Below are 27,232 nucleotides of genomic sequence, written 5' to 3'. Positions count from 1 at the left end.
TTGGACCAATGATGCCAACTAACCATTCCTGCGATATTTAGTTTCCATCCGTTACTAAATATCAATTTGTAAATTGATTGTGTTTCTTAACATACATGTTCTATGTCATATAAGTTCTGCTTGGATGTTATTTACACAGGTAGTTTATTGAATATAAATTGATTTTGTTTACCTCATCAAATATTGCAACAGACAACTCCATTCTCAAACTGTAACTATTCATAATTTAATAAATCATGAAAATATTCCTTGTATTTTAGTAATACTTTTCTTTGTCAGATAAATTTCTAGACTAATCGTCACCCGCTGATATTGTGTAATTGTAATTACTCCTACGAGTTTTCACTGCCTTAAAAATTACACTGGTCGACATGGGTTTCGATGTCTCGCAAATGACTGTTGTCTCTGAATAATTTCAGCATGCTGATTCCAAAAATGAAATCCATTTTTCCCCATCACGTCAGAATTTTTCACAATTTCACAATCAAATTATAATATTCACCATTACAGCACATTTGTTACATAACGCAACAAAACATAAATTTCGGTTGTTTCCTAATCAATAAGAGATTCTGGAAGTATTTTCAATGCTGATCACGCTAGTGGCATCCATTTTTTCCCATCACGTCAGGATTTTTCACAATTTCACAATAAAATGTGAAGTTCCATTATTTCCTGAATAGATGGCTCTGTTTTTATGGTGGTAAAATATTCTTCACATGACACATTAGCATGAAAATTGTATGGACTTTGATTACGTAGTTTTATTTTCGAAATCCCTCATGAAAATTTCCTGCACAAAATGTCCAATACTTAATGTTATAATATGGTCGGTTGATTGAACTTAGAGACGTGCAGTGACGCCGCCAGCCTAAATAAGTGGGGGGGGGGGCTACAGATTTCGGAGTCAAATTCTCGGGGGGCTAACTAATACTGACTACAAGGTATTTTATTTAATAAATATTTTACTGCGGCATAATTTTAACAGTGACATATTTTAGAGTCAGAATCAAAGATAGATCACTGAGATGTTGTATTTGGTTCCATCATATACAAAAATACTTTTAGGTACGAATCTTTTATGAGTATCAAATAAAATGCAACAATTACATTGTTTTCTTTCCCTAAGCCATTATTTAATGGAATGATATCACAGACTTACTATTCATATGAACAGTATAAAATACACCTTAAAAACTATACTCATTTTTAACTCGCTGGATTTACGAATAAATACTACAGCTAACACTATTTCTAAATTGTGAGTACTTCTTTGTTAAAATGAGAAAATGAACCACGCAAGAAACCACATTAAAGACACGTTTGTTTTATGAACAGTTATAACCTTGTTTAAATCCAAATACTTTGCAAGCTCTTTAAGGACAGAACACATAGAGCACTCAACCCATCGTTACCAATTCGATTACGAACATAACATGTGATTTGCTGCAAACAGCCGTTGGTGGGGGAAAACCCATTTCAATTTCACAAAGCTTATAAAATACACAAAAGGCAATTTTGAATTAATTAACCATTCCAAGTAGCTGCTGAAGGGTCTTTATTTTAAGTTCCTTTATGCCTAACAATGTGATATAACTCTAATCGTAGGAAGCGACAAAAGACTGTAGCTTTTCGTGCTTCAGAAAAGCGACACTAACTTAATAATAAAGAGCAAAACTTATTAAAGTAGGCACGAAATAAACACCACCAACCTGAATAGAAAGTGTGTTAATGATACCATTTTCTATTACATGATGAAATATCTTAAATCTTTTTGCTCAACAACTGGAATTCAGAACTTAGGGCTAAAAATGGGGTGGATACGAGAAATATCGTCCACTTAGGAGGTGCCACTCTCAATTAACAGAAATATTTTCACTACAAATTCAACTCCACTAGGAAACAAATGCATTGACATAAAATCAATGCATATAGTTGCAGCTCTTGCACTGGGCATTTTGATTAGTAAAAATAACTGCTGAATATTATAATTTTATTTCAGAATGTATTGTGCATAAATACTGATCAGAATTGGATTAATTATTTCGTATGTGTTTCAAAGATTGACTCTCCTGCACACAATCAAATGTGGTCACTATGACGGCTGGAGAAATTATTTTCTAACCTCATAAAAGGTAATTAATTAACATGTAGGACTAGGACTGCGAGAAATAAAATTGCACAAGCCTGCTGATTTTTGCACCGTATTGAAATTATTAGTTAATGGATTTGTATGAAGGTCCACGATATGCACAGAGAATAATCGGGACGAAAGCTAAAGCCACTAGTGAAACGTTACCTCCACCGGGGATGGAACCCGGAACTCTTTGATATCAAGTCAGCAGTTTTATCTTCAGACTATCGGGGCTGGGAGCCCAATTTTAATCTTTCAAATTCTTAGCATTTAAGAATTAGGTACTTCGGAAATTATTTGATTCTTTAAAGTCGTATTTCTCCATCACGAATATTTGCATCGATAAGGATAGATATAACGATGAAACTAATGGGAGAACATCGCAATTGTCAGCTCTAGAATGAGGAACTAACAAACAGAAAAGAAAAATAACGCTTCTTTAGATTTTGAACGTCGTCCTACTTATAAAAATTTATTTGTCACATCTCTTACATTTATTCCGAAATATAGTGATACGATTTATAGAGGCTAATAATTGTACACATTTACCTGTATATGTCAACAAATAAAGAACAACCTCACAGACACTGATTGATTGATTGATTGATTTGCATTATTTTACTTCGCTTTTTGTACCACTTTTGGCTAATTTTCGAAGATTTGGATGAATGATGATACGATGAAATTGATGAATGGATACTCACAAAGATTCATGTGCAGACCGGATTCGAATCAGGGACCCCTGGTGTCGTAGCGCGATGTGCTAAACACTCCGCCACGGGGGCGGCACTCACAGCCACTGAATACGTCCACTTACCAGAGAGGCAACAGATTTCGTAGCAAGTTTGGTGACCGAATTACTTAGTGTGAAATGATCAGTGGCCACTGTTATGCAGACATATTAAACATCGTAATGAGGTAACCTTACAATCCAACCGAACTATTATAAAATGTATTCGAACACTGTACTTCTCCCAATGGAAGTTTTATAATGTACAAATGTACAAAAAAAGTACTACAAAAATCTAGAGGGGCTACAGGGGGGCTGAGACGTGCTTTGGGGGACTTCAGCCCCCCCTAGTCCCCCTGCAGCGCCGTCCCTGGTGACGTGGAGATAAATCTTGACCTAGGGAAAAATCCTGACGTAATTGGTAGAAATTGATGTTATTTCCGTGATCAGCATTCAAAATACTTCCAGAATCACCTATTGGTTTGGAAACGACCGAAATTTCCATTGTATAAATTAATTTTTTTGCGTTTTACAATAAATATGATGTAATGGCGAATATGAGAATTTTGATTGTAAAATTGTGAAAACTCCTGTTGTGATGCGAGAAAATGGATGTAATTTCCGTGATCAGCATTGAAAATACTTTCAGAATCACTTTCCATTTTGAAACAACCGAAATTTCCCTTTTGTTGCGTTATGTAATAAATTCAATGTAATGGCGAATATGAGAACTTTGATTGTGAAATTGTGAAAGATTCTGACGTGATGGGAACAAATGGATGTTATTTCTGTGATCAGCATTCAAATTACTTTAAGAAACACCCATTGATTTGAAAACATCCGAACTTTTTTCTCAAAATGTCGACCAGTGTTATCTTTAATCATTTATTTTATGCATGTGTTCTATTTCTTTACCTTTATTATTTATTCATTTTTATTTCTTCTTCTTGCACACTTTATTAGCAGTTTTCCATTTGTTGTCATTATCTTCTTGATTTGCCGTAGTTTGTCTTGCAGCATCTTTATCACTGTTTTAAAGTCATTATCCCTCCCTTGATATTTTTTTCAATTTTCGTTTATGTATATGTCTACAATAGATTTTAAATTTTGATTCAGATGTTTTCTATATTGCTTCAATGTTACTTTTATCCCATTTTTGTCTGTTAGCCTAGTTCTCTTTGATAGCCACCTTCACAAAATATGGTCTGATGAACAATTTAGAACTTTCATTTATTTCTCTCTTTTATATACTAACGTAAGACGTAGCAAAATGGTTAACATAGTGCTTACATCTGTGAACACTCAGGTTAATTTGTGTACTGGTACATGCTTCATGTTGTAATTCTGTATGTGTGTGTGTGTGAGAGAGAGAGAGAGAGAGAATAGATATCTAGAGATGATGAGATTTATCTGATTTTGTGAATCATTGGTCGAAATATTCTGTATTAATAAGAAATAATCAATATTCCTCATTTATAGTGATCCAAGCACTTCGGATCTTGCTCTAGTTAATATAAAATCTGTACCAATTGTGAAACGTCTTTGTTTGGAGTCGACCAAAAAAATAAACTTAAATGGAACATGTACCCTGTTTCTATTTCTGCGAGCCCACTCCTTAAAATGTAGACATTTTAACTTTCATTATAACATTTGAAACAAACATAAGCGTTCCATTGCACAAGCAATAGACAGACAAAAACACAATGCACAATGATTTACAGTATATTTTCAAAAGTGTCAGCCGCTCAATAGACAGAGACCTGCGACACATATTATTGAGGATACACAGTTATGCTCTATGAACTTTATCAGATGTGTTACATCAGGCCAAGGTAAAGTATGAATAGATTTGCATAGGAAATCATCATCTAGTGCTGTTCTATAGCACAAAGGCTTACAAAATAATGCCAAGTTATATCTGCAAAGTAGTACGATAGCACTTAAATGAAAAAATGCAAATTATGTTCCTAGATTCAAATATATTGAAGTCTGTTAAATTCAGATTTATTATCTGCATGTAAGTTCCAAGGGAATATAAAAAAAAAGATGTGAGGAAAACAGGTTCAGCACAGCCAATAATATTAATTACTGGTTACATCAATAATATTAATCTACAGGGAGGTTATTTCAGTCGTTCACCGCCAGCGTATCGGCCGTTCAGCGGACTCTTCATGCAACAGGTCCCGGCAAATTGCGTTCAGGAAGTCCGTAACAGAAACCGCTTGTTTTGTAATGTTTCCACTTTTCACAATTACAGTTACAATTACAATTGAAATAAGCACGTACCTTGTCGCAAGGATGCTGTGTGTGTGTGTGTGGAAAAGGTGTCCTCCCAAATACAAATATTTCTGGCACCTTATTTCTGACAGAAAATCTTAGATTAGACATCGCTACTTTATCGTCAGTTGTCAGAAAGGGAAGACAGCATCCCGGCGCATAAAGCAAACCGAAAGCGTAAAATGATATTTACAAGTAATAATAATGATGATCACTAACCTCCTGTGTTATAAGAGATGTTGAAAATGACCTCCTTTAACAGCAATACAACACGTTTCTTAGGTTCAAGAGATCCGGTCTATCGTAATTCCCTGACTACTTTTCTGCAAGAATTCGTTTTCACGTAATTATCGTACATAAAAACTCTCTGTTCAAGACTATATTTGTTTAACGACATAACTAATGAATGAATAACAATTAACACACAATAAAGCACTGGCCATGAGTAGCAACACAGTATAAACAACACGCGTACTGATAAACGCAAACAGAAGTGAACTTCAACGTACAGTCCGGCCAAGGAAGACGAAACTACCTCGAAAGGACGATTCCAAACGCGAGAGGGGAAGCATGGAGAAGGACTCGCCGAACTACCCTGTGGTATTTCGCTTGTGGGGGGTTGCTTGTTGTGTTTATTACCGCTGTCTGTGCTTATTATCGCTTGGTGTGTTTATTATCGCATGCTGTGTTATGTTTGTGATGGCTCTTGCAAAATTCGCAAGAAACCGTTTCGAAATGGCATGAAGAAAATTGGGACGTTTTGGCCCCCTGTTGCACATTCTACAAAACATCTTCGTTATACTAGAAAATGTCACAAACCATTCAGTTACTACATTTATATTTATAATACTATTATTAGTTAATACTATCCTGATTAATGTTGTGTACATTTGTGCTAATTAAAATATTTACTAAGGAGATCAATTTAATTGAATGATCTAAAATAAAGCTACTGGTTGTGACGTTTTGAATACTGTCCTGATATGTTCTGTTTGCTGATATAGTATATGCATGGCTTTAATTTCGTTCTGAACCCTTACATAATTCGTAAACATCTCTATGCATTTTGGCGGCGATGTTACTGCGCTGAAACTTCATTGTTGTTTCCACAGCAGACGATTTTCAAGGAACCCGCTTCCTGCCCAAAGTGCAGTCACCCCTATTTAGCCAGTGAACACGTCCGGTTGGCGCATGCGCACTTCCGTCCATGGTCTCGGCTAAGGCAGCCAGACAGTACACTGACTAGTCTGGTAGCCGACAGTGTTGCTAACCATTTTTCGGCAATGTCCCTACAGACGTAGTCAAAATGTCCCTACAACTGACCAAATGTCCCTACGCCAAGTAAAGCGACTAAAAAAATTATCACCTCATGAGCATGCAAAACAGAAGATAAAATATACACATTTACTTACCAAATCTTTCTGCTCGGTGCTTCCACAATTAATGAAGGAGCGAATTTACATTTGCCTATCCTAACTTAACCTAACCGTACCTGGAAGCGGACCCGGCGCCTACCCAGCGTCGAATAACATGGGTACCTGGGGGAAACCCTGGGGGGTAAAGGCGGTCAGGGGCGTGATGCTGATCACATCACCCCCACTCACGACCGGATCAAGAAAGTGTGGGGCGTTACCCTCACACCCCCTATACGCCTTCATGGCGTGGTGCTATGCACAGGGGAACACTTTACCTCTTTGTACCTGAATGGTTCGTGGGGCTATCCGTCAATGGTTTGTTGGGCTACCCGTTTTTCGAGCCCAAATTTTAACTATGTTTGCCTTGCCTAACCTAACTTAACCTAACCTTACCGAGAATGCTCAGTGGGGCTATTCCTGAATGGTTTTGCGGTAATTGTGATTACGAACCGATAAAAAATATTTTTTTCGTATCACTTTAACATCATCGAAGACGCCATTTTCGTATCCTGCAATTTTATGATTGATGTAATGTTGCCAAATTTACCTGTAATCAAATCAGTTCTTCTACATCGTGATTGTCGCTGTCACATGTAAGCATGTTCTTTGGGCAATATACTGAAATGAATAAGTTTATTAATTAGCCCTCCTGCACACTCCACCTAACAATCTGTATAACATTAACAACTTTTTTACTGTTCTCTTCCGCTATTCTTATACAATCCATGCTCTCCAAGTATGAAATCAACAGTGTGGCAACGCTGTAGACAGCGTAACTAATTGTAATTTGTTCATATGTTCATACTTGTATACGGAGAATCATTGCGAGAATTGAAATGCTTATTTTACAACTTTTACACGTTAATTAACATTTTTTTCCCCTCACCCCAACATGTTAACTTGAGATAAATCATCACGAATAATTATTTCGTGAGTATAAGACGTAGCATAGAAATTACAGAAGGGTCCGGTATTGGAAATTCTTGCCTTAATGAATAATAGGGGTGTGCGGGACAGAATTTTTTGGGTCGGGACGGGATCGGGACGGTAATTTTTTTAAATCCCGACATTCGGGACTGAAAAATTTGCAATTTCCCGACCAAGTCGGAAAATTTTCGGGACGGGAAATGTTCGAAATTTCCCGAAGCACTGGAAATCTCGAATTTTACAAGTCATTTTCACTTTAAGTGATTGTTTTTGCATTTCTAGAATAAAAACTTACAATTTTCGATAAGTTCCAGAAACTTACAAGGCAGAAAACGTCGAGAATTAACGACTTTTTAAAGTAAAGGATCCCGCACACCCCTAATGAATAACGTTGAGTCGTTTACTGTTGATTATGTTATTTGAAGTCATACATGCTGCTGCTGTGCAGAGATAGATGTTGGTTGGTGATGCTGTATTTCCTGCAGTCTTTAACAATTCTGGTCCCATTTTATTTCCCTTTTTTGTTTTTGTTGAGTTGAGTTGAGTTGGTGTTTTAAGTCCACTTTATGCACAGTAAGGCTAATCGGGACTGGACCTACAGTTTAAAGTGGGATCCGAACCACTTGTGCCTCCACGGGTATCGAACCCGGGACCCCTTGATTACAAGGCGACGACGCTACCACTGCGCCATCGGGGAGGCCCTTTTTTTGTTTTTTGTATCACTTAACATTGAAAATATTATTTCCGTTTCCGCTTTAGAATGTGGCAATGTTAGCACTATTTTCGCGAGAGTGGAAATGTTTTCAAAAAGGAACTTGCCTTGAAAGTTTTTGGTAACCGATAACATGTTTCAAAATTCTGATGGAGATTTGTTAGTTAGTTCTTTTTTCTCCTCTTCGCTAAAGTATCCAGATAAACTAATTCATAAAATGTCATTTACCAAGATTGAAAAAAGTACCTACGTTTTCCCTCATTTGGCACAATCTGTCCCTACGTTCTTACGCGGGAGAAATTTAGTGAAAAGTCCCTATGCTTAGGGACATGTCCCTACGGTTGGCATCACTGCCGACACGTGCAGTATGAAGCGCCCTCTCGCGGCTGACAGACAACTCACCCAACCCCCGATAAGCTGCCGGCGCTGTCGCGACAACTGAGGATAAAGTAGCGATGACTAATCTAAGATTAGATGTCAGAAATAAGGTGCCAGAAATATTTGTATTTGGGAGGACACCTTTTCCACACACACACACACAGCATCCTTGCGACAAGGTACGTGCTTATTTCAATTGTAATTGTAACTGTAATTGTGAAAAGTGGAAACATTACAAAACAAGCGGTTTCTGTTACGGACTTCCTGAACGCAATTTGCCGGGACCTGTTGCATGAAGAGTCCGCTGAACGGCCGACAGGCTGGCGGTGAACGACTGAAATAACCTCCCTGTAATTACAATATAACAAAAAATAATGTTCATATTGTAGAAATGGAAACCTTACATTCATGAAAGATGTATAAAGCCTAGATACAAGTATGTTACCCGGTTTCTAATACCAACAACGTAGTTGATAAAAAAAATTCTTGGACAAGTTGCCTTTGCTTTAGTGACATGACACACGTGTGTGCTCAGACCCTCGTTGAAACGAAGCCAATATTGCAACATAAGCAACGTATTTTCGTTCAGGTGCGTGGCAGGGAAGGAGCATTTCTTGAGTGCAAACGTTAGTTGCGAAGTAGATATTACATTGTATAATTACATTATCATCATCAAAATAAGTATTTCTTTTTTAAAGCAATTACTTACTCGTTAAGTACTGTATGTGTTGTTAGTTGCTTCATAGGAAAAATTAACATTGTAGGCCTAATATTGATGTAATATTAATAATTTCTTAATCACTTAACAAATTATTGCATAACGGAACACTTAGAACGTTATATGGTACATCTTGTGCACAACAATTACAAACCAGTATAGAATTCACTCACTCGCAATTTTCTCAACCACGTCACAGGGCATAGACCCACTATTCTCTTCTTTTTCTTTATTATATGTAGAGGTTTGACATGTCGCATCTCGAATGCAGCTGTCATTGAAATTTGGTAATGTATATCTTGCGTATCATTTTCTTCTGTGAAGTTCCAAATGGTATGCAAATCGGTTGGCAAAAAAGGATGCTGTTTGAGCATCCTACTTTACATGTCCCAAATGTTTTGTTAAATTATTAGAAATGTAACTGGCTCTTCCCAATCCGAGAACTGGGCAAAATGCCTTTGTATCCTGCCGCATTAAGAATGTTCCGCAGTGATACAGTCACTGACACTTCTGGGTTGTAACGATTCCATTGAGAGTCAATGTTATTGTTGTTGTGACCGTATAAGAGGGCCGTTTCAGAAAAAAACAGCTTCACTGTAGGCACCTTACATGAAGGTAAATGATATTGTTCTCCGGGCATACACTACACACAAATCTACTATCCGACAGACATAGCGTATATCTCATTACTTTACTCCAAATCACGCACTTCCAGTGCTCCACTGTCTAGTAGCGTCGCTCTTCACACTACCTCAGGCGGTACTTAGCATTGACAGGAGAAATATTTGGTTTATGTTCAGATACTCAGTTATTAAATCTCATTCCTCTCAGCTCTAGACACACAGTCATGGTGTCTATACTGTTAGTAGCAGTGTGGAACTCACGGGTGTTTGTTTCCAGCGATGACTTGTGCTTTTCAAGAACCACCCTCTTCAACACTCGACGGCGCCAGTCTCTCAGCGTATGCGGCATACCTGGTCGCGATTTTGTTGTGGTTGCTCCTTCAAGTTTTCACTTCACAAGGATGCCACTAACAATCGATTTCGACATATGCAGAAGAGTTGTAATGTACCTTACAGACTTCTTACATGGCAACCAATGACATTCCAAGTCACTGATTTCTGGTAACAGCCCCATTGTGCTAGTACCTCCTATCCTATGTTCACATCGCGCAATGTCCAGCATTCATTTACCGGACTGTTATGTGTCTAGCCTTCAGTTCACAATTCCAATGTGGTGTCCGGATACTTTTGATCAGATAATGCGTATATATAGTAGATGATTCATATGAATAAACCTTTGTTGCTCATAACAGGGGTACTCTATATTTGAATAATGTCTTGTTGTGGGACTGTATATTTTAAAAGAGTCAACATCTTCAACGAAAAATATTTTTGGTTATAATTATAATTTGTTAATTTAATGCCTTGTCAATATATTGTCTGATGCTTGCTATGGACAGGAAAACATTTTTATGCACTAGCGTTCGTATTTTGTGAACAAGTGTTGTCTTAATTTAACAACACATGAAAGAAGTGGCGCTGTGAACTTGATACGGGGCAAAGGCCCTGGGTTCAAATAAGAGATTTCTCACTGTAATTTTTTAAAATCATCTTTTTCATTACCTAATCCTCATCGTTCTGATTAGTCAAGGAAGAGATAAAAGACACGTAGAAAAGGCCGAAATGGAAATAGGAACAACACAATGACCATAAATAATATGAATCATTTCGCCACGGGAGGTCCTACCATCTCGAAAATGTGGCTTGATGTTCCGCTTCCATGTTTTCCAGCCCAAGATGCGTGTCCAAGATTCAGTTACGTTGCGGGAAAAGGCTCCGTCCATCCAAGCGAATCATAAATTAAGCAGTTTTCTTCGCGACACCTGTCTCCGCAGTTCCGTAGCAGAACATTAAACTTAGCTCGACACCCCCATCCCTAAGAGATGCGGAGCAAGTAAGGATGATTAGGCGTAGCAGTCGAGAATGGGGAAAAGAGAAGAAATCAGATATCAGCACTCCCCTGATGCTAAAATTGTAGCTACTGACTCATCCAGTAGAATGTTTCCTTCTCTTCGGTCGAGCGGTTCTAGTAAATGACAGTGTACAACTTTGCACTAGATAAATTTCCCACGTCGTTGTAGCGATTATAAGTGAGTGCATGTGCAGTCAAACATTATGATTGAATTGGATTTTAGTAATTGCTAAAATGTGTTAAATTTGCCACGGTGCTGGTGATTTTTGCAAGAACTTGCATTCCTGTCAACCACTTAGATTTTGATGACAAGAAAGAAACTAGGCAAGCCCATTTCTTGGCTTCTTCCACTCATTCACCTTCCTTAACTGATGAAACAGTTTACATGTTGTTTCGGTTTTCAGTATTGTCAACTCAGTTGAAATTTGAACATTGTATGTATTACTGACTTAATTCAGGAAATGCGTGTTACTTTTCTCTTCATAAAATTGTATCTTCTCGTATAATATCCAAGAAACTAAAAGTTCAAATGTACAAAACAGTAATTTTGCATGTTGTATTACATGGATGTTAAACTTGGTCCCTTACATTAGAAGAGGAACGTAAATTAATAGTATTTGAGAAAAGAATCCTTAGAAAAACATTTGGACCTGAAAGGGATAAGGCGACAAGTGAGTGGAGAAGGTTACATAATTTAGAACTTCATATGTATTCCTGTCCAGATATTATTAGATTAATTAAATCAAGGAGACTTAGGTGGGCAGGGCATGTGGCACGAATGGGAGAGGAAAGAAGAGTTTACAGGATTCTTGCTGGGAAACCTGATGGTAAGAGATCTGGAGGATTAACGTTGAGATGGACGTAAATGAAATCGGCAAGGACGGAAAACATTGGATTGTCTTGCTTGTCTTGCCCAGTATAGGGAAGATGGAAGGCTTGTACTGCTGCAGTCATAAACCTTCGTTTTTGTGATTTGTGACTTTGTTTTCTTACTTCGCTTTTGTGCCACTTTTTGGATAATCTCCAAGATGCGGGATGATACAATGAAATTGATGAAGGGACACTCACAGACACCCCTGCCGGGATTCGAATCCAGGACACCTGGCGTCATAGAGCGCTGTGCTAACCGCACCGCCACAGAGGCCGGCCTTTCGGTTATTAGATGGCTACAGAGTTAGTTAGTTATGCACATTAACACATCTAAGATATTCTTGTTAATTAAATATTTGATATTCTTATAACTATTCTCGCTTCCTATCTAACCTAATTCTTTCCAATCAAATCGCTACGTAACTCGGTGTCGTAGACAGGTGGGGAAAATTTACTTGTTAGGCATGGCAACACTGGACCACGGGAAATATATACTCTAAAAATGACGCCATACATTTTATATTAATATTTTTCTTATCGTACATCACATTTCCGTCTCCTTGAGCTAGCCACCAGGATTAATATAAATGATTATTAATGGCATTAATGAAGAGACACTCTTCAAGAAGCATCCATACCAAGCCCAGGACTTGAATTCGGATCCTACATTAACGAGATCGTAGGTTGATCACTCAATACAGTCGCTCGGGTACTGGGTTGGCGACGGGAATATACAAGTATAACACAATAAGCGTTTTCTGCAAACATTTCATTGCTGTGAAGAATTAATACTACATTCATGTTAGCATCATCTAAACGTTAAATATTCCAAGAAACAGTTGTCGTAATTTTGAGGAGTGAGTAGTATGGCTCCAGCTAATTGGATAATAAGTCCACAGACCATAATCCATGTGAATATTTAACAACGAGTGCATATAAAGATGGACGTTAAACTATACACAGTTCCAACTATAGATTAATTGAATAGATATTTAGCGAAATATTCATCAAAATTTCGTATTACATATGATCACCAAAAATATCAAATGATAAATATTGGTTGGTATTCTTCTCACATACATCCAATGTGTGTGTGGTTAGCCTGCAAAAATACTAAATGGGACTGAGAAAAGATGCACAAGGATAAGAAAAGTTATTTCTTAGTGAACCTATATTTTATGGCGTAGTATGAGGGGCTCCCTGAGCTTCGCACTACGCCATGAAGGCGTATAGGGGGTGTGGAGTTAGGGCCCCACACTTTCTTGATTACGGTCGAAGGTGAGGGTGAGTGTGATCAGCACCATGCCCGCCTTTACCCCCCTCCCCCCAGAGTTTCCTCCAGGTACCCACTTTATACGACGCTGGATGGGCGCAGGAGCCTCTTAAACAGGCGGAAAAAATCCCGGTTCCGCCGGGAATCGAACCCGGGTCTATCGCATGGTAGTAGAACGTGGAAGTGAGGTTGACATTTGGGTGTACTACGTGGAAGGACACCCCTTACACCCCAGTTTTATATTCATGAATAATAAATATGACAGAATTCTTAACTAAGTTACTGAGAAATATAGATAAGTTTACAGATATACCATAGTGCCTGTGATTGATACCGATGGAATAGCTATTATTCTGTTCCACCATAAAACACACACACACACACACTTACAGGAGACGCCGTGGTCCAGTCAGTAGGGCGTATGACTGCCAAGTGGGAGAGACAGATTCGATTTCTGCTGTGGTTGTTTTAGGGTGGGAATTTTTCTAGCAATTTTCTACGTGGAATAGCTCTACGGTTCACCCACCCTCTAATAAATGGGCACTTGGAAGTAAAGATGGTCGCAGCGTGTTGCTAATCGCATCGCCTCCGCAAATGGCGAGATTGCGAATGTGGAGCCCTACATCCACATCTCCCGACATGCCATTATTGCGTGTTGTAATATCAAGGGTGCAGGTTTACATTTTCACACACATCCAAGCACGCACATATATGTGCGTGTGCGTATGTGTGTGTGTGCGTATGAATATGTACAGTATATAGACCCGTACACTGTTTCATAGCATTTTCCTGCCTTGTCAAAAAAAATACGGAAAATGAATTTTCCCTGGGAACACCTCTGAACAAGTACATCTACCTAAATAATTTACCTAGGTATTTCTGGTTTTAAGAATTAAAATTCACCTTAACAAGGGTTAAATGTCAAAAATTGATGACAATGTGTTCGCAAACATAAGCATCTACTCTCTGCAAGTTGTCCATTCTGTACTCTCAAAGCGCGTAACATGAAGACAAACATTCAGACTTCGTTTCGAAACATCGGAAAACTATCTTTTTTTTTTTTTGCTGTGCACGTTTGCAACCATGAGAAACATATCTTAGTTCCACCGAACAGACAACTTATGTTACTTTAGGTAGACTGTGTAGCCAATCAAATACATGTGCTGCATACAGGATAATGTTGGAATCGAGTTGCCCTATGTTTGTCCTTATGCGCACTGGATGCTCCTTTAAAGCCTCATCTTTAAGCTATGGTATGGAGATTTTACTCTCAGAGACAGTATAATTCTAGTTGTTAATAGTCTACGACAGTATCAGTTTTAGCAATTGATTTACGAAGTTTTTAACAGAATTATTTAATTTTCATGTTTCGCAATGTACTCAGTTTTGTTCTAGTTAAGGGACTTATTCACATAATGTAATGAGCGTATCCACATCAGCACAAAAATAGCCTATGTGCTGATGTGCCAATGATATCAAAATCAATCAATCAATCTGAACGAGCAAAATGTCATTATGAAAAGTTGTGCACCTGTTCGTAAACTATACTCCTAATGTCTGTCGGTATTGCATGGCGACACTCTCTAAATTTAAAGGAACCACGGATATAAACATGTAACTCCATCTATGTGTCGCCTACAGATAGATTCACTTTTGCAAGCTTTCTCCACCAGAGCCAACAAAATATGTGATCTAGATACGCGTATATAGCCTTCATCCATTTACTTTGTCCCATGTCGACAAATTGAGTACGTCCAGCGCCATATTCGTTTTGATCCTATAATGTGAAATGATTAATGGCCTCAAAGAGCCTCATTTCAATTGAATTAAAGATTCCACGTAACAATTTTGCTGAGACTCTGAAATCTCCCGTTTTTCTTGGAACTTCAGCCAATTGTCTGAAAAAGACAGAAGTCGCACCGGTGGGAACAAAAACTAGGCTATGTGCCTTTTCTTAAATAGAGCGCAAGAAGCAGTTGTCGGCCAAAAATATCAGCCGCTCCGGCATGGATGGTTCCTCCCCATGTGCCAAGGCGAGGACAAAAGAGATAAGAAGAGTTGCTTACCCTAAACTAAACTTGGAGCTTCCCCGGGACGTCGGGATTTCTCAACTCGCGAGAGGTCGCCAACCTGCGTGTCTACGTTCCTCGGAGCAATAGCTCACATCCGTGCAACACCTAACCATATTTCCAGGAACGATGTAGAAGTCTAATGCGTAATCGTTATGGGTGCATGTACAGTAACCAAAAGTACGGGGCGCACGTTTCTTTTCATACTGAAAAAATATGTGAAAAATCTTCACAGGAGGTCTAATTGTGAAAAACTAAATATGCTGACCAAGGCAGTAATTTATTTTATTAAAAACATAAACTAAACGTAACGTTTCAACCTTCTAGCAAGGTCTTCTTCAGACTCTGTATCAAGTCTGAAGAAGACCTTGCTAGAAGGTTGAAACGTTACGTTTAGTTTATGTTTTTAATAAAATAAATTACTGCCTTGGTCAGCATATTTAGTTTTTCACAATCATGGAAACAAGGCTTAATAGTGTTATAGGAGGTCTAAGCAGCATTTTGGTCAACGTTCATTGCAACGATCTGTATGTGTTATTTGGACATTTATCTTCAAACGGCGTTGATTGAAACAATCTGTCGTGTTGTTTTAATACCACTTTGACGAAAATGTGGTGTGGATCTTCTGGCACCACTGTCGCTGTTAATACCATTTCCTACAGTGCAATGGCATCGCCAGAGAACTATTGGGAGCTCGGGGTGAACATGATTAATAAGAATATTCATTTGGTTAATGTTCCATCTCTTTTCTGCGATTTTGGCTAATCGCGAAAATGATGATGAGCGATGCTGTGATGAAATTGACGAAGGGACGCACACATTTATGTTACATACATATACAGGCTGTTCATAATGTACATTGTAATGGTACCGGGACTTTATGAACACCCTGTATATCACTATCATCTAGTCTGGTGAACATAATAACTGACTACACTCTGTCTCTGGAATCCCTGTAGCAAACGAACGAAAACAAGTCGTCTTCGCCCAGAGGGCTCGACCAATGAACATGTAAGAAGGGATGGGCGTGTATGGAGAGGAAAACGTGGCTGCAGCTAGTAACCCTTCTTCAGCAGCGCATACTGCTTTCTTCCGCCCACTCGCTTTCCCGCCTTCTCAACCGTTATTCGCCGCCTTGCTCCAGAGATTCCTGAAACTATAGAATTACTTCACGGTATGTTTGAATACGGCCAGGCCTACCTGGTAGTTTGGCATCTGGCACTTTTAGGTTCCTGTGCTTGTGTAGCTTTCCATTGATTGATTCATTTGGCTGTTACTTTACGTAGCACTGCCACTTTGGTTAATTTCGAGAACGTGAATGAATGGTGATAAGCATAATGAAATTACAGTCAGAGGAAAAAAAACTACATTCCATCTCACTGATTTACAAACTCTGTACTGATGCGTACAAAAAAGGGGCGTGTTTAGGATTGGTCCGGACTCCCAAAAAATCCTATTCCTGTGTACAGTGTACATTTAATGTAATATAATACATGTCATACTTCTGAAGCGGAATTGAACTGAAGTCTACCTGCCAAGATAGAAAGTCCGAATCCACTTTTCACTGCACGCCCGCCTGCGAACTGAATGCACAAATATTAGAGAACACGCGAAATACTGTTTTCTCCAACATTAGAATGAACCTCTGCAGTCTTACAAAAATATCCTATCCTACGATGTTCGTCTTCATTCAGTTCGTACTACACTTTTAATCACCTCCACTTTGTCACTGACACACCCAGTGTTCTTTAAAAACCAGTACCCTTCCCTCATAGCTTGAAAATGCTTTACCTCTTAACTGCTGTAAAATGGCTCTACGCTGAATTTGTAAGTGAAAATATTATAGGGATACTGTCCCCTTCCCCCTCGTTCACACGCTGATGGTGATAAGGTAAACTTGACGAAAAGACAACCAGAAACACACATGAACAGGACACAACACAACACAATCACCACAGAGAATTATACTGTGTGTCTAGACGCCAGAGCCTCTTTGGTTTACAACAATGTAGCCCAGGGTGTACTACGTGGAAGTGAGATTTAGTGCCTCGTGAAGTCACCCCTTACGCTCCATGTGACGTTTCATACACATCACCAAATTTCACAACAAGATACGTCACTATTACGTCTGAAATGTAAAGTACCAAATGGGAAGAACATATCAGAAGTGCAGTCATGACACAACGATACACAAGAATTCGAAAAACAAATAATACGTAATTCACATTTGAAGGGTGAGAGGAAAAACAGGTAAATCAACATTCCTCAAACTCCAAAAATTGTATTTTAATTTTACAAAACGTTACTGAACATGTAAATTGAAAATGTACAAAAACATACACTTCGACAAATGTCAGTTGCAATGTATGAAACGAAAGAAAGCGTGTTGTAAGGTCCAGCACAGCATCACCACGGCAGGAAATGACATCACTACCTCGATTAGACAGAAAATTGACTTGCCTGATCCAACCCCCCCCCCCCACCTCACCATTAATATACCCTGCCATGTTATGTAGATTACTGTAAAATATGAAGGCTCAATGTAGAGAAAAGATAAGTTTATCTCCTATTTGTTGTATTTTTCCCATGTATTTCCAAAGTGATCATTTTATATGAAACAGCAAAAGTGATGATGCCACCTATTAATCTATCCATAGCAGGATAGTTAAAGTAGTTAAAGCACAAAGGGAATTTTCGTAATAGGCCTGCACGTTTGGGGGATGTGGAGGTAGGAACCTACACATTCTCGATTTGCACCGTTGGTGAAGGTGAAGGTGATGTGGTCAGCTCCATGTTCCGGCCGTCTTTACTTCTCCCTTCCAGACACCCATTTATTATCGCCATGATATCGCTTTGTAATCAAAGAATCTTATAGTTTGGATCCCACTGCAGTGGCGTACGCAAGGGGGGGTTACGGGGTTAAAACCCCCCCCTTGAGCTTGTGAAATATTATGAAAAATGCTGTGGAAAAAATTTTAAATGGCCAATTTACCACAGTCAAAGATCTGGGACAATACTATTACTATTACTACATATACTACTACTACTACCACCACTAATAATAATAATAATAATTTGAATTTTTTTTTCCATGTAGCAGGAGAAAAGCACAGCATTCCAAGCACACGCGTCTTTCAGAGTGATGCCTTGAAAATAAGCACAAGTTCTTGAAAGTGAAATATGAGGGTAACTATGATTTAAAAGAGAAATAAAATGTTTTTTTGGGGGGGAGGGGCCGGAATAGTAAATGTGGATAACACATGGCTTCGTTTTGGAGGGCAGGATGCATAATAAAATATTTCGTATTTTTGGAGCTTTTCAGTCTATTAAAATTGTATTCAAAGACAAAAATGGTAATCGGGACTCACTTTAAAAGAGGTTTCGTATTTACACATTTTGATTTTTTAATGTTCTTAACGGATTTTTATTTGAAAATTCTGATTTTCTCAAAATTTTGGTAGGGGCTGTAGCATCATCGGTAGAGGCATGCATATTTCGTTTTTGACAAAAAGAAAACGAAATTTGAAATAACACATTGCAATGTTAATTTTTAAGGTTTCTGAAAGGTGTGAGGTGCATTTTCCTACCCTGTTTTGTCACGAAATGATGCGAAATGACCGGCAAAATGCGAAATAGACTCTTAAACACGAAATTTACCGTTTATATACCGACGCGACACTTTCTGAAGTCTGAAGTATCCTGTGTGTTATGCAATTCACAGAAAATTGATTAATTTTGCTGTAAATATTTCAAAAGCAAAAATGGAATCCTTTATACAGGAATAAACTTAATATTCTGGTAATGATTTAATGTGCTATTAGAAGGGATATGTTTATTTTGTGTAATAGTGCAGTTTTTAAATCAAATTCCAGATAGCACGTAAGTTAACTGCAAGTTAAATCGAATGTCGGTTTAACTTGCAGTTAACTTACATGCTATCTGGGATTTGGGATTATATTCACATTTTTAAAACCAAAATGTAATTTTATATACCGCTTTTTCACCGCAATAACAGCGAAATTTCATTTTATTTACAGCTTTTGAACCCGAAATTGACTCTGTTTTTATACTGAAATTTTGCTTTTTTATTTATCAAAAGTATGTGCCTCTAACCATCGGCCAGTGTTCAACGAACATGTATTTTTTTTGTGTGAACAATGAGAATTAACTAAAGAAAGTTCTTGGTTCGTTGTTAGAGGCTAATGTATAGACAAAGGCTAGGCGGACAAGAATACAGTCACCAGTCTGCCTTCCCATTGTATTATTTACCGCAGCACGTTTGACTGTCTCTCTTTAAAATGTCTCACCTTGTTGACTAGACAATTATTCAAACGACAATAAGCTTAACTATTGGAAAATGTTTTGTTGGTAAGAACAGTGAGACAATCCAGATGTGAATTATCGGGGACATTTATGCGGGGAAGAAGCCGGAAAAATTCCAACCAATTTCGGGAATCGAATCCGGATCTCCCGCGTGATTCTCAGATGCTCTACCGACCAGACCACCGCAGCTTCTTGGATGAGTTCCATACTTTAATTATTTCAATTTATTTTAATATATTTTCTTGTTTTATGGATTTTCTTCACCCTTAAAATGTCTCACCTCGTTGACCAGACAAAAAACAAAAACAAGAAAATGCTCCCAGGATTTGATAAAAATTGAATGATTAGAAAGTAATTTATTTCTATTGTTTCCATAAATGGTATATTTATGTAGATCTCTACTACATAATAGTAGTAGTGGTATTATTAGTAGTAATTCAGTTAATTAATTAATTACAAGTATTATTAATTAATTGTGATTATTATTATTTAATTAAAGTATAATAAATCAAAGGTAATGTGAATTTGGAGAAAGTTTTAGAAATAACCCCCCCCTTGACGAAATCCTGCGTACGCTACTGTCCCACTGTAAGCTAAAGCTCTTTGTCACCACCCACACTTCCTGAGGAAGAAATGCATTGAGAGGTTATTATCTGCCGCTGTAAGAAAGTTATTTATATTGCAGCTATGCAGAAATATTGCGGGTAAGAATGCAGTACATGTGATAAAGTCATATCACTCAACATAGCTGCTATGTTGAAGTTGTCGAACCTTATATTGTAAGCTGTACGGCCACGACTAATATATTCATGGGCAAAATAACACCAGAACCAACACGTAAGAAATAAATTATTTCTTAGAAATCGCATGGTTTTGTTTACATTAACTTCGATCTTGCAGTGAATGGAGAATGGCACATCTAGAAATATTTACAATTAAGTCGTGAATGCTCTAACTAAATAATAGCCGGCCCCGTGGCGGAGTGATTAGCAGAGCGCGCTACAACGCCAGGGGTTCCGGGTTCGAGTCCCGGGTAAGGCATGGGTATTTGTGTTTGTCCAGATGATAAGAAACTGAGAAACTGTAAAAAAATTGAAAAGTGTAAAATGAGAAAAAGTGTGAATGGTGGGGGATACCTCCGTGTAGGGAGCATTTCCTTTGTAAAAAAAAAAAAAAGTGGTTAGCACACCGCGCTATGACGCCAGAGGTCCCGGGTTCGAATCCTGGCCTGGGCATGGATGTTTGTTAGCGTCCATTCATCAATTTCATCATATCTCACTCATCCCCATCTTCGCAAATTAGTCAAAATTGGCACAAGAAGCGAAGTAAAATAAATCAAATCAAATTAAATCTAACTAAATAATAAACACACGCTAAATTCAAAATTGTAACTTTCTGAAAATATATGTAAAAATTTTGGTTCTTTGGCACTACGTACTAATTTTCTGCTATTGAGTTACATACCAAACCAATCTCTTTGACCTTCTTACAATATCCACAACTTTTAACTCTTCCAAATCTTTATGTTCCTCGTTAAGTTATAGTTTCCACAATTTTTCAGGAAGTTTCATACATTACACTCGGTGTACAACAAGATAATTGTATTTGTACTTCATATTGTATAAAGAAAATAAGGAGGGGTGTAAGGGGTTATATTTTAGTTATGGTAAAGAGCTGGATCCCGTGTAATGTGACGGGTGCAAAATAGCCTCAGTGATGACGCCCCCAAAGTTTGGAATTCAGTAAATCAATGAATAAAAAATAAGGAAATAATTCAACTATTTGCAACAATTCCGAAAGCACCTTGAGAGCAGCTTCAGAACCTTCAACACGAAAAGTAAACAAGTTGCCCGGATTAAACTCAGGCGTCGTTCAGGGTAGCAGTCCTGTCGCAAAAGCATTGCAACTTGTTTGTCTGTTTAAATTTAGAAATTCAGACAGGCTGGTGTGATCTGCTTGAGAAATTCTGGATTGCAAGCCGGCAAGACTGAAGTTAGAAGGCTTTGCTGCGTATCGAACAACCTTGGAGCGAATACGTATCCTGCATGACTCAAGCATCGAGAGCAAAATACTGCGTTTCGGTTCACAAGTGCCTGTCCCAAAACCAGGAGATGCAAAGAGGTTTGGCCAGTAGGAATTAAAATCTTATAACGAATCGAATATCTTCAAACGTGCACACGCGAGGGAGTTGAGCAAAACAGTTTTAATAATAGCAGTACAAATCGAAATCATTGGTATTCTCGGGGGTGTTTGTGGTCAATCAATGTAGTGTCTGCATTATTATAAGTGACCACACTTTGTAGTGAACTAATATAGTTTCTAATAATTTGGTACATGGGTACAATTTGTAGCACGTAAATAATACTGAGTTTATGATCCACAAACATAAAATTATATGTTTAGAGAGTTATATACGAGTTTACTTTAGACTTCAGAGAAACCATGTTCTTAAAATATATTGAATTGGAATGATTGCTAAGTTATACATAAACCGTCCAGATATATTCCAAGCAAGTCTACATTTTACGAGGAAATTGATTACTATTTCTTGATTGGTATACAGGGGAAAGACTAAAAGAAAATATCTCTGCCAGCAGATTTTTAACAATTAACATATTACATATTTATTATATATATATATATATATATATATATATATATATAGTATGTATGTATATATATATATGAAGAAAAGTATTTTTCTGAATTATTGAGGACAGGTCTGTGACCCCTGCCCTCCTCACTTCAAAAACCCCTTGAGAGAGATCCTGCAAAACTTGTCGTTTCGTAAATAGCCCTCTGAGAAGCATATTCTGTCTTTTACGTATCTTCCTTTTTCATCTGATCTAAGTCTCCACCTTTTCCGTTAGGCTGTTCTTTATTCTCTCTATCTAGCTACTTCATTCTTAGATTTCTTCTTGGCAGTTATGACAAGTTTCAACTACTTTTCCCCACAACTTTCACGACTTTACTTACCCAGTTCTTGCTCTTGCTCTTCATTGCAAAACAACAATTTTGGGGATGTAATAGTTCATAATTTATTCTCTTTATATACATCCATAGCATTTTTATCTGCACTTCGCTATTCCGGTTGATAGCGTTTCAACTTGTGCCTTCCTTCTGATGTCCTCATTTCCTTGTCTACCTTCCAAGTTGCTAACAATTTCTTATCAGTTGCTTGTGTTTTGCTCTTCGTTCTTTTTCTGTGTGGTCTATGATATTGTTCCCACAGTAAAAATATTTAAGTTCACCTTCCCAATTACTTTTTTACACAATATATCGTTGATGCTCGTGCTTCCATCTTTAAAATGTTTTACCCATGATTTAACACTGCTAGCACCCATGCATACATCTCCATACGCACGCTGAAGGCTATTCTGAATTTCAGCAGCAGGAATTCCATCTTTAAGAAAGGGAATTTAATCACAGCATTTTGAAACAACTGCCTGCAATCACGCGATAGAAGCTAATGACGTCCCACTACCTCGACGCGTTCAGTAAAGTCTGTATTTTGCGATAATTTGCTACGTTCGAGTGTATTGATGGATTCTGATTTTTGAAAAATTGTTGCTCATTACTTTCAGTACGCGCCTCGTATAAATAAAACTATGAAGAATTTTCGCATTGGAGGTTAGCAGTTACTCCACCTACACTCCAAAAATATTAACTTGAGAACTGATAAGTTCACTCTAAGGATATTCACAGAGTTGAATCCGTTTACTGAATGTATTAATAAGAAAAATCAACCAGGAGTTGGTTTGAACTAAGTTAATGAATTATTAGCCACAGTTAACGGAAATATTACTTACCACATTCAGGCAGAACTGGACAGTGTGACTTATTAGCTCTTCGCTTCTCCATCCATCACATAAATATGCCATCACTGGAAGAAAAGTGAAATGTATTAATTTACAATAGGGCTCATTACTTGTTAAACTTATGAATTTAATATGCAGACATACATAGTATTGTGTTTTGCTAAGTGTCATTGTGTAAATTATGAGATAAATTGGTACATGTTGTAATAACCCTGAGTTGGCCATTACCTACTTCGTGGTTTTATATTATTATTATTATTATACGAATATTATTATATCTTATATTATTATCTCATGCTTATTATAGTTTCACGTATTATACAATTAATAATTCATATATATATATATATATATATATATATATTCATAAATATTTTATTGATGTCTACAGCCAATTTTCCAATATGGCCGCCTTTATAATCGTTAACATTATACACTGATATATCTATAAGTATAAATAACGGAAAATTTAAGCAAATTTAATATACTCAATAGCAATAGTTTGATTCGTTTCTAATTGTTCTAAGGAGTGTTATAAGTTTCATTTTGATCAGTGAATTGAAGCCAAAGTTATTAATTTCTTAGTCAAATTCCTTATATTCATTTGTAGTTCATGTTTTTGGCAGATGCTATTCTATTCCGCATTATTTCAAATTGCATTGTTGATTTGTTTAAATTCTTTTGCCTAGTAGAAGATCACGCGTTCCTGCTTGCATTGTTGCCACGGCATATAAAAATTCACTGTGCCAGATGAATGTATACTTATAATATTTTACTGTTCAAATATATCCAATTTCTGGTAATATAAAAGTTGTTGTGTCTGGACCACTGTAGCAGTGGGAAGGTGTAACCGTCTCCCAGAGAACGCCTAACAGTTTTTCGGTGAGATCTCGCGAAGCAAGAGCTGTTTCGCATCGCGGGCGTTTTCGCGTACGTATCTCGCACGGATAACGGTCGGAATTGTCTCTTTATGTTTTATTACGTAGTATACGAGTGCGTTTAATATTCTAATAAAGCCAGATTAGAATGGACTGCGGTTTTCTTTATTTAAAAGCCGTTATACTTAGTTCAGAGCAGGAATAGGAGAACACCCACGATACCGTCACGGAACTTCACCAGTAGATCAAAGGTGAAGGAACATTGTATCTCAGCCCGAACCCGGAGATGTCCATATCATGTTCTGCTGAGCTTACAAAGTAAGTGTACTTGTGAAGTGCATCGCTACGGGACGTAGCAAGTTTTTGGTGCCACATCGCCATTGTGTGAAGTGCTTCCCAGTGGTCCCGAGTGTTTTGTGTCCTCCCAAAATTCATGCCACTTTCTCAGAAGATGGATAGGAAAAACCTAAGGAGCCAATCACGCAACGGAGTACAGGAGACGACAGCGGCGTGTTGCAGCATTACTTGGACAGAAGAATCTGGATACCGATGTCAAAATTGTGACAATTTATTCCACACTGGGTGTGTGGCACGAGCAGAGACTGTGGTCGGCGAGAATGACAAGGAGTTGCTGTGTCAAACGTGCTTTGAACAGAGAATGCGGCCGGTGGAACCTGTGATAGGCACCGTGCCAGTGATCCCGGATTGGATAAAGGCCGTCATGGAGAGACAGGATCAGATGATTGCTGCCATTGTTGAAAAGGAACGTGAGAGGATGGCTCAGGAACGTGATCGGCAAGAGAGAGACCGGCAACGACAAGAACAGTTCGTCACCGCCATGGAACAGAAAGAACGTGAGCGGGAAATGAAAGAACGTAATCGGGAAGAGGCCAGGTTAGCTCAGGAACGTGATCGGGAAAAGAGAGACCGGCAACGACAAGAACAGTTCGTCACTGCCATGGAACAAAAAGAACGTGAGCAGTTAACTCAGGGACGTGAGCGACAAGAACAGTTCGTCACCGCATTATCGGAAAAACAAAGGGAGAGTAATGAACAGATAGCGGGAAAGCTTGGTGACATTATGCAACTGACTGCCCTTCTTGTTCAAATACAGCTAACATCTGAACGTATTGACAAAGTCGAAGAGGCACAACAGGGTCTAGTGTCCAAGCAGACTGTCCTTGAGTCTGATGTAGGCGTGTTGAAGGATCAAGTGACCGAACTTTCGCAAGACATTTCTGGTCTGCGGACCCAACTACAAGAGACTGTGACGGAGACCCACACGAACCTACAAAACGACATTGCAGACCTTCGGCAGCGTGTGACAAATTTAGTTGTTCAAGAGGAAACTGTTACCCGTCCAGTAGGCGAAAACATGGGCCACCACATTACCTCGTCGCCCCGTCACACTGCATGAATATACGTGTAACAGCAGTCCTTGCACATTCAGAGAGATCATCGACCTTCTGTGCGCGAGTCCGTTGTACCTGCTCGAGAGACAGTTCGTGTTGGACAGTACGACGTTGACGTACGACGAGTAAGTGATGAAGTGTCCGATTCGGATAGTGCCCCTTTAAGAGAGTGGAATCTTCGTTTGCCACGCATGACAGACATAAATCAGTTACCAAAATTTGACGGAAACATTGAAGCGTACTCAGTGGAAAAATATCTGACAAACCTAAACCTTAGCTTTCGCCTAATGCATGTACCTTATGAGTGTCGAGTAGGTTTGCTGTCACGAATCTTTGTGGGAACGGTTGAACATTGGCTTTCCGCGAACCGTGACCAGTTCCGAAACTATGAGGACTTTTGTGAACAGTTCCGGGCACAGTTTGCACAGCTAAACAACGACAACTTGCTGCTTTGCAACGGCGTAATTATTCTAGGCAAACTAATTCGTCCATGGAAAGCTATGCCTGGAGTACCTACGCTGCTTTCAAGAACCTGTCTGACAGTTTACGGGAAAATGAAGTGGTGACTTTGATAATCGAACAGCTCCCTTTTCGAGTGCGACATCTGTGCCTTGCCAACGCCCCGAGGAACATTCGTGACCTGACAACATTTCTTAAAAGTTATGAAGTGTGTGAAGAACCGATGGGTTGGCAAACGTATGACAACACGTCTCGCGTACGACGACAGGAAGACTCTAACTTTCGTAAGTTAGGTTGGTAAGACAAAATAACCCTTCTAACAATCAAAACCAGAATTCATTCATCCGTACAATTCTTCTCGACGACGGCAGAATCAACAGAACCGGACATCTCAAACAGATGAGCGGTCAGAAAGAACGAGGCAATGGACACCACCTGCTCGTCGACGACAGCGATACAGGCCGAGCTACCAATGGTCAAGATCGAACTCTCCCCGTCATACCACGATGGTGAACGCTGAAACAAACACTGACGAGCCACCGTTAAGTCACGAACAGCAACAGGCCATAAATGACTCGAAACTACTACTGGATCAATCAGGCAGGTGGGAATTCTGCGGAAAACTCTCACCTTGCTTAATTGATCAGCTCCGTGTTGGGCAAGGGCATCTTGAGGAGCCCTTGATTCGAGAACTTTTGGTGTGACCACGACGATTGATTTAACTGAAACCGAAAAGGCTGTGATCCGAGGTGCCGTATTTAAAATTGAAAATTTATCTTCAAATAGCACCACTCCGATCGTTCGTAGTAACATCGCTGAACGTCCGGTATCTTGTGTCATCGACACAGGAACCGAAGTATCCTTG

The 27,232-nt window shown here is 38.5% G+C and overlaps 1 protein-coding gene across 1 annotated transcript in view; it reads right to left on the bottom strand.

Moving 5' to 3' along the window:
• LOC145999204 (meiosis inhibitor protein 1-like) overlaps window positions 1-27,232 on the bottom strand; it is a 242,625-nt gene that overhangs the window by 199,712 nt on the left and 15,681 nt on the right. Inside the window, exon 4 of the mRNA XM_083136137.1 lies at window positions 23,610-23,683. Coding sequence (XP_082992263.1) covers window positions 23,610-23,683 — 74 coding nt within the window. The remainder of the gene's footprint in view (window positions 1-23,609; window positions 23,684-27,232) is intronic.

This window comes from Lepisma saccharinum, chromosome 15 (assembly GCF_977018435.1).
Source record: "Lepisma saccharinum chromosome 15, izLepSacc3.1, whole genome shotgun sequence".
NCBI classification, from domain to species: Eukaryota; Metazoa; Arthropoda; class Insecta; order Zygentoma; family Lepismatidae; genus Lepisma; species Lepisma saccharinum.
Note: the sequence above shows the minus strand (reverse complement) of the source record. Positions and strands in the feature narration are given on the sequence as shown.